We start from the raw sequence: 9,014 nt of genomic DNA, 5'->3' as shown, positions 1-9,014 counted from the left end.
GTGGGATTTTTATGAAGGCATGTCCCACACCCGTCCATCCTGCCTGTGAATTCTCGAAGCCCTCCTCCCATCTGTCTACTCACCCATCCATCCACCCCCCCCCTCGCATTCATCCATCCACTTTTCCACCTACCCACCCTATTATCTGCTGCCCACCCATTCATTCCCCCACCCCTCCACCAATCACCCTACCCACACTGTACTCACCCCACCCTTTCTCTTCTGCCTCTGTCTCAATCAAACCTAGAGCAGGAGGTAATAAGATAGCCAAGGGGAGTCCACAGGTTGCCAGGGCAGGAGGGAAGCCATGGGCTTGGGGGACGAGAGTGGTTTTCTGGAAGAGGGGATGATATATAAAGCAGGACCTAGTGGCCAGGCAGGAGGCTGAGCAGGGCGGCAGCCGTTAAAAGAAGGTAAGTGCCCTAGACAGTGCAAAGGCTGGGAAGTGGGAGGTGTGTGTGTGTGTGTGTGTGTGTGTGTGTGTGTGTCTGTCTGTCTGTCTGTCAGCGTGTCTGGGTAGCTCGGCAGCACAGCTAGGACATACACACACACCTCTCCTTTCTCCCACACACCAGGGCTCCAAGGCAAGAGGCTGAGGCCCTAAGGCGGGGGTCTCCATCCCAAGCTTCCCTCACTTCCTCCTCTCCTACCTCCTGCAATGCCAGGGACTCCAGCACCCGGCCTCCGCGCCCACGGCGGGCTCCAGTTACCTGCTCCCAGCCGGGCCACCAGTCACACCGGCAGCTCCAAGCGCTCAGCTGTGACACCCGATCGGCTCTGAGGGCAGCCGCCCCAGGGGGCCGGGGGTGAACAGAGGGAGGAGACGAGCCGGCTGCGGGGCTGCCTGCTGGCCGACGAGCTCAGGCGGGAAGACACCTACTGTTCTCTCACCACCCTCCACCTCTCCTCCTAGCCTTTGTCCTCGTTGTGTCTTCGCCAGCAGCGCCCTGTCTGCGCCCCATGTCACTCCCAACCGGCTCACTCGCCCCATCTCATTTCTGCTCGCTCCTACTCACTCTCTGGATCTTTGCTGCAACACCGCCTCCTCCAGGAAGCCTTCCCGGAGGCACCCAGGCTGAGCTCCCTTATATGGCTCGGGGCCCTCATGGCACCTTAATCGGTCTAAGTCACCACTGCCCGGTCACTTGTGTCCATCTTCGCCGCAAGGTGCCGCCTTTGTTCCCCGGTGTTTCCCGGGCACTCAGTAGGTGCTCAACACGTGTTTCTTAAATGCATCCTCAAGGCCACCAGCCCCAATGGCCTTGAGCAGTTTCTCTAGCGGTGCACCAGTCCGGCTGGGTGGAGACTGTCACCCACCTGGATAACGTTCGGGTAATTCAGGGCGGCGTCCAAGACCCTCCCACATCCCGCACCCCCACCCCGCAGGGTATTCGTGACTTTGTAAACTTCTGAAATGTGCAGCAGACAGAGCCTTGACTAGAAGCACGAGCTCCCTGTCGTCCCGAGAGGCGTGGGGACCTCAATGTACTCATTTGCAAAAAGAAGAAAGGGGAGCACCGGCCGCTTGTGCCCCTCACTTTAGAGGTGACTGCAGAACTCTCACGTGGACGGCTGGCCCCGTTTCCCGCTACCTAAGGAAGCGGGCTCCTCTCTGCCAGCAGTTGAGATGGCGCCTGCGGCGTCAACGCGAGGCGCATGCGCCTTGGAGGGAGCGGCTGGCCGCGCAGGGCGGAACGCGGCTCCGCCTTCCTCCCCGCCCTGCCCCGTTTCCGGCGGAAGCGGCCTCAACAAGAGAAACTTTATTGTTCCCGTTGGGGCGGCGAGGATGTCGGTGAATTACGCGGCGGGACTGTCGCCGTACGCGGACAAGGGCAAGTGTGGCCTCCCCGAGGTGAGCGCGGCCCGGCGGCCCGAAGGCCGCCCCCAGCGCCACGGGCTGGGCGGGGCCGGGCAGCAGCGGGGCATTGTGGGAATATCGGGAGGCACTGAGGCTAGACAATGGGAGGGACTTCCCAGTGGGGAGGGGGCGGGAAGTGACGCCCCCTGCTCTCCCGGGGACTGGAACAGCCCCCCACCCCCAGCCCCGGGTCGGCCCGGCGGGATAGAGGGAGGGGCCCGCGTCGGTGGAAAGTCTTGAAGTTCTCTGATGGGGGAAGCCAGGGACGGAGTTGCTGGCGGAAGGCGCCGCAGGGGCGAAGGCGAGGAGATGGAAATAAACACGCTTGGGGACCAAATTAGGCCACAGAGGTTTCCAGAGCCAGGGCCGGAGGGGCCTCACGTGCCGGGCTGGGGAGCTGACACTTTATCCTGGGGGTGGTGGACAAGGGTTCTAGGCGGGATGATCGTAGGTACGTGTCAGAAAAGACCCCTTCGCCCACTGCAGGACTTGGGGCGAGTCCTTCCCTCTGGGTCCCCTCTCCCCTTCTGGAAGCTGGTGGGGGGGAAGATTGCCCCCATCCCCCAAAGGCTGGTCTGTGAGGTATTTAATAGCCCTCAGAATCCCCCCGGAAGTCCCTCTCCTCTTCCTGCCAGTCTATTAGCTGGATTCCACAAACATTTATGGGGCGCCTACTGTGCACCGGGCACTTCCTAGGCCCTGGGGCCCCAGTAGGGACCGAGACAGACAAAAACTCCTCATTCTAGAGGGGAGACAGACAAAGGGCAAGTCAATGCAAGAAGTCAGATGATAGCAAGCTTCAGGGAGACCAGTAAGGCTGGGAGTCGCGAGGAGAGCCGGGGCTGCGTTGAAACCAGGGCCCAGGAGGCACCACTCAGATGACTTCTGTTTTTTCCTTTTTTTATTGTGGCGAAACACACAACGTGAGAGGTACCATCTTCCCATTTTTTAAGTACACAGCGCAGTGGTACTGGATACGTTCACGCTGTTGTGCAGCCACCCCCACCCTCCATCTCCAGAACTTTCCATCTCCCAAAACTGAGACTCTGTCCCCGTGAAGCACGGACTCCCCGCCCCCTGCCCCACCCCTGGCTCCCACCATCTGCTCTCTGTCTCTGTGGAGGGGACTCCTCTAGGGACCCCCTGTACGTGGGGTCGCGCAGCGTCCTTCCGTGTCTGGCTTCTGTCACTGTGCACGGTGTCCTCCAGATCCATGCACGTGGCGACAGGTGCCAGGAGGTCCTTCCTTTTGGAGGCTGGATCATATTCCAGTGTGTGGATGGACCGCACTGTGTTTATCCTTCATCCGTCGGTGGACACTGGGGTTGATTCCATGTTGTCGCGGTTGTAAATGATGCTGCCATGAACGTGGGTGTGCAAGTGACAGGACTTCTCAGCCAAGACCTAAAGGGGATGAGGGAAGAGCCATGTGGGAGAATTCCAGGCAGAGGGCACAGGCTGTGCAAAGGTCCTGAGGCAGCACCAGGCCTGGCGTGTTGGGAGGAAAAGTGAGGAGGCCCCGAGTGGCTGCAGCAGAGAGGGAGAGGAGTTGGGCAGGTCGTGTAAGGCCTCAGGCCACCGGGAGGACTTAGGTTTCTACCCTGAGGGATGCAGGAGCCTTGGAGGCCTGTGGGCAGAGGAGGGACATGAGAAGAAGCCACTTTTTCCAATCACTTCGCCCTGGGCAAGGCAGGGGCATCCCCATCTGTGGCTAGCCGCCTTGCCACAATGGGACATGTTTTGACCCCTCCCTTCTGCTCTGTCCCCGGACAGATCTTCGACCCCCCGGAGGAGTTGGAGCGGAAGGTGCGGGAGCTGGCGCAGCTGGTCTGGCAGTCCTCCAATGTGGTGTTCCACACGGGGGCCGGCATCAGCACCGCCTCGGGCATCCCCGACTTCAGGTCTGTGGGCACGGAGGGGAGGTTGAGGCCGCACCTGCTGCCATCCCCCCCTGGGGGATGTCGGGCCGGGAAAGACCCTGCCCTTACAGATGTGTCCCTTTAAGTGGCGCCACATTCCACTCACACCCCATTGGCCAGAATGTGGTCACCTGACCCCACCTAGCTGCAAGGGATCCTGGGGAATGTAGTCTTTTGCCTGGGCTCGCTGGACCTGCCAGCCTATTGGGATCCTCTTACCTTAGAAGATGGGAGGATTGGTATTAGGGGTAATCAGCTCCTAATGCAAATATCTTTCTCTCTTTTCTCTCTTTTTCTGTCTCCCTGATCCCCGAACTCTCCGTGTCTCTCCCCGCCTGCCACCTTCAGGGGCCCCCACGGCGTCTGGACGATGGAGGAGCGGGGCCTGGCCCCCAAATTCGACACCACCTTCGAGAGCGCGCGGCCCACGAAGACCCACATGGCACTCGTGCAGCTGGAGCGCGTGGGCCTCCTGTGCTTCCTGGTCAGCCAGAACGTGGACGGGCTGCACGTGCGCTCCGGCTTCCCCAGGTGACGCCCGGGTCCGGCCCCGTGCCCTCCGGGCCTCGGTTTCCTCGTCTGTAAAAGGGGGGGTTTTGATGGGCCGATGCAGGGGGGCAGCCGGGAGCAGCGCTGGGCACTGGGTGGGAGCCCAGAAACCAGAGCTGTCCTGTGTCATCAGAGCTGCCCGGGCACAGATCGAGAATTGGGGTGCCCTTTCCCGGTCCCGGGGGGGGGGGGGGGGTTCCCCCCCCGACCCCCCGGGGCCCCCGGCGGCCCGGGCGATGGCCCGGACTGCCCCCGGGTCCTCAGCTGCCAGCCCCACAGCCTGGCCACGGGCCGCTATGACATCCCCCTCGGGGCGAGGCCGGGGGAAATTGGGCGTGGGGAGGAGGGTGCTGAGAATTTAGAATGTTGGTAGTTGGGTTTTCGTATCCCTCGTTACTGCCTCCATAGTGAACGTGAACCCTAGTAGGGCAAAGGACTGACTTTTTTTTAGGTGGTTTTTTTTTTTAAAGTGTATTCATTTCTGTTGAGAGAGAGTGAGTGAGTGGGGGAGGGGAAGAGAGCGAGGAGGAGAGAGAGAATCCCAAACAGGCTCCACACTCAGTGCGGAGCCCGGCGAGGGGCTCGAACTCACAAACCGTGAGATCACGACCTGAGCCGAAATCAAGTCAGACGCTTAATTGACTGAGCCACCCAGGAGCCCTCCCCCCCCCCCCCGCCCCCAAAGATAAAATTTCTCTAGAAGTCTGGCAGTTCTCACAACCTAGAGATGTTGCCACGTTTGGGGACTTCACCCTTTCGACATGTAAGTACCTCAGGAACTAACTAAGCCTCCAGCCCCCTCTGGCTCAGGGTTACCGTCGGGCTCCGGTCTGGGCCGGAACCACTGGCGTCTTATCCTTCGGGTCAGGCCGATTTACTAGGCACGTGGCTACAGGCCTGCCCCTCGGGACCTGTGTAGACATTTCTAGAAACAGAAGCAAACGTTTTCTCACTGTGTAGTGAGTACGTTCAGCGGCACGGGAGGATAGGGCTTTTACGGGCATGTGGGGAAAGCCGGCGACGTCTGTGTCCCCAAACAGCCGGACAGCGCGGTGGGGTGGGGGCGCGTCGGCAGATCGGGAGTGGGGCACAGCCACCCGCTGGCACGCTCCTTCCCGGAGGCGGAGGGCAGCGCCTTGGGGGGGGCCGGCGGGAGTCCACCTGGGGACCGCAGTGCCTCTGACCTCCTGCACCGTGGATTGCACACCCGCGTGTGCCCAGCCATCCCTGGCACGCACTGCCCACGCCTTCACTGCGTCACCGGTGTGTGTGTGTGTGTGTGTGTGTGTGTGTGTGTGTGTGTGTTGGAGGAGGAAGCACTAATCCCCCAGCACCCGCTGTGTGCGGACAGGAGCAAAATGGGTCACAGCCAACAACTGTTTGACCCAGCGTCCACCGTGTGCCACATGCTGTTCCAGACATAGGACACAGAGTGCACAGGACAGACAGAAGCTCTACCCTCCCGGGAATCATGTAGGAGGGAGGAAACAGGCAGAAGACGAAACAAATCAGCCAAGTAAATTCTGTGTCAGGCGGTGATCCTTGCCGTGGACCCAAAGGGGAAAGTTGGGCGGGAGTTGAAGCCTCTACCAAGTAGGTCAGGGAGGCTGTGACATTTGAGAGGTGACAGAGGGAGCCAGGGGACGAGCCTTCCAGGTGTGATCATTGTTCTTCCAAATAACCCAGAAGCTGGACACTGTGGTCCCATTTCACAGATGGGGACTGAGGCCCAGAGAGGCTAAGCGACCTGCCCAAGGTCACACAGCTGGGAAGCCAAGGGAACCAGGAGTTGACCCCACATTCCTCTCCTCAGGCTTCTGATTTGCAAACTGGGGATGAAAATTCCTGTCCTGCAGCCCCCGGTAACACTTGGTGGTTCCAACACAATTGTGGATGGCTTTTGTGAAGGGAATGGTCTGCCCATGTGCAGAGGTAGGGTCAGCCATGAGGGCCAGCAGTCCCTCCGGCTCAGAGAGGTTGGGCCATCTGTAAGGCTGTGGATGGTGGGGTCAGCAGCAGTCCAGAGGCACTGGAAGGAGGGAATCTGCTGATCCTAAGGTTGAAGCTTAGGGAAGGCTTCCTGGAGGAGGAGGGCTCAGTGCTCTGCCCGAAGCCTCAGGAACCAGAATCCCACGCCGTGGCCAAGTGGCTCTCTCCTTCCGTAGGGACAAGCTGGCGGAGCTTCACGGAAACATGTTCGTGGAGGAATGCGCCAAGTGTAAGACGTGAGTGCCACCGGAGGGTGGGGGCGGGGCGGGGGGACGAGGCGTGGACAGCCCGGGCCGCTTACTGCTTCGCTTCCCATCACAAGGAAGGGCCTTGTGAGTCGCTTCGGACGTTGTCCGGGACCCAGGGAGGGGCAGGGCTGGGGCCTGAGCCTCCAGCCCGTGAGGCTGGGGGCACGAGTTCCTCCTGGAGAGGGACGTTCGTCCCCTGCACCCGTAACAGACAGCCAGAGGCTGAAAGGCGTAAAACAGAAATCTGTCGGCTCCCAGCCTGATAATTTTTTTTTTAATGTTTTGTTTTTGAGAGAGAGAGAGTGCGAGCAGGGGAGGGGCAGAGAGAGAGGGAGACACAGAATCCGAAGCAGGCTCCATCCAGGCTCCGAGCTGTCAGCACAGAGCCCGACGCGGGGCTCGAACCCACGAACCGTGAGATCGTGACCTGAGCCGATCTCTGGTGCTCAACCGACTGAGCCACCCAGGTGCCCCACAGCTCCCAGCCTGGAAGCGAGAAGTCCAGAAGGGAGGCTGTGGGGGAGGCTCCTTCCTGCCTCCTCGTGTTTTCTGGATGTTTCTCACGGTCCTTGGCTAACCACCCGCCTTCCCCCGTTGTCACGTGGCCTCCTCGCTGTGTGTCTGGGTCTGTCACAGGGGCATCAGTCCTGTTAGATTGAGACCACTCTACCCCAGTGTGGCCTCATCTTGACTCTATATCTGCAATGATCCTGTTTCCAAATAAGGCTACACTCTAAAGTATTGGGGGGTCAGGACTCCCAACAGATCTTTTTGGAGGGACACAATTCTACCCATACCAGAGTGTGACAGAGGTTACCGTTTTGCCACACTTTGTTGGTACTTGCTGTGCTGTTGAGGGGTAAGTGGCAGACCGCCTCGCCCACGACCCCAGAAGCCTCGAGACCCTACCTCCCTCCCAGGAGCTGCGCTCTCCCGTTGGCGCGGCCGCAGCGAGCTGTAAAGAAGGTCAGGGTAGTGTGATCACTCAGGGCCTGGCCCGTGTTCCCAGTGGCTTCTGGTTTTTTTGTTTCCTCGTCCGGGATCCCGCCCACGGTCACGCTTTGCATGTCGTCATCACATCTCTTCAGGCTCCTCTGTCTGGAATGCTCCCTGCCCCTTCTGCTTCCACGCTGTTGGCTTTGGGGTGCGGCCCAGCCAGCTGTTTTGTGGAAGGCCCCCGTCCCCTGCTCTGGGTTTGTGGGATGTCTTCTCGCGCTTAGAGTCTGCCGTGCGCCCCCCCCCATTCCCCTGGGATAACAGCTCCCCCCAAAAGAACAAGAGACACGCCAGTGGGACCCCTGAGCGGGTGCCCCGGGAGCAGGTGGTGGGCTGACCCAACCCCTGCGGGTCCCCCTTCCTCCCCCGACACAGGCAGTATGTCCGGGACACCGTCGTGGGCAGTATGGGCCTCAAGGCCACGGGCCGGCTCTGCACCGTGGCCAAGGCCAGGGGGCTGCGTGCTTGCAGGTAAGTGACCCTTTGCTGCGCCCGGGCTCCAGGGGAGGGTGCGCGTCTCCATCTGACCCCCCTCCCCCCCCCTTCAGGGGTGAGCTGAAGGACACCATCCTGGACTGGGAAGACGCCCTTCCTGACCGGGACCTCACCCTCGCCGACGAGGCCAGCAGGTCTGACCCCACGTGAGCCCAGACCACCAGGTTCCAGCACGGGAGGGAGCCATCAGGAAAGGCTTCCCCGAAAGGGGTGGCCGCACCCTCACTGGGCCTCGCTGGCCCCATTGGTGACAGAGCCTTCTCACACCCTGTACGCCAGTCTCCTGCAGCGGGCAGGGAAACAGGCTTCAGCAAGCGGATGCCTCTGGCCCATGAGTCCCAAGCATCGGAGGTCACGCCCGCATCGGCAGCCCTGCTTCTGGCCGGGTGGGGAGGCTGCTCCGGGCGGACGGGAAGCTGGCACAGGTTGTGGGCGCCCTTGAGAGCAGAGAAGGGTGTGGAGCGAGCTGCCCAGGCTGGTCTGGGCGTGTTCCGGAGCACCAGGCGGCTGGTGGAGCACTGGGGCTGGAGCCAGGAGGGGCTGGCGGCCTCTCGCACCTTGTGGGGCAGGAGTAGGGCTGCCGAGACCTTTGTTGGGGGGGGGGGGGGGGGGGGGGGCCCCCCCCCTTTTGGGGGGGGGGGGGGGGGGGGGCCGGGCCGGGGGGGGGGGGGGGGGGGGGCTCAGTCTCACCTTTCTTGTCCCAGGAACGCAGACCTGTCCATCACCCTGGGCACCTCCCTGCAAATCCGGCCCAGCGGGAACCTCCCACTCGCCACCAAGCGCCGAGGAGGTCGACTGGTCATTGTCAACCTTCAGCCCACCAAGCACGTATGTGCTGAGCCCACCCTGACGTACCCCCTGCTCCAGCCTCCTCCCGTCCAGACCCCTGCCTAAGCCTGGCCTGTCTTTGCACCCTGCCCCCCCCCCCCCCCCCCCCCCCCCCCCCCCCCCCCCCCCCCC

At 61.6% G+C, this 9,014-nt stretch overlaps 1 protein-coding gene across 1 annotated transcript in view; it reads left to right on the top strand.

Moving 5' to 3' along the window:
* The first annotated feature begins 1,715 nt into the window (after positions 1–1,715).
* Positions 1,716–9,014, top strand: part of SIRT6 (sirtuin 6) — an 8,400-nt gene continuing 1,101 nt past the window's right edge. The window contains exons 1-7 of the mRNA XM_049639631.1: positions 1,716–1,852; positions 3,632–3,759; positions 4,126–4,308; positions 6,492–6,551; positions 7,935–8,030; positions 8,108–8,188; positions 8,759–8,882. Of these exons, the coding sequence (XP_049495588.1) occupies positions 1,787–1,852; positions 3,632–3,759; positions 4,126–4,308; positions 6,492–6,551; positions 7,935–8,030; positions 8,108–8,188; positions 8,759–8,882 (738 nt within the window). The 5' untranslated portion in view covers positions 1,716–1,786. The remainder of the gene's footprint in view (positions 1,853–3,631; positions 3,760–4,125; positions 4,309–6,491; positions 6,552–7,934; positions 8,031–8,107; positions 8,189–8,758; positions 8,883–9,014) is intronic.

This window comes from Panthera uncia, chromosome A2 (assembly GCF_023721935.1).
Source record: "Panthera uncia isolate 11264 chromosome A2, Puncia_PCG_1.0, whole genome shotgun sequence".
NCBI classification, from domain to species: Eukaryota; Metazoa; Chordata; class Mammalia; order Carnivora; family Felidae; genus Panthera; species Panthera uncia.
Note: the sequence above shows the minus strand (reverse complement) of the source record. Positions and strands in the feature narration are given on the sequence as shown.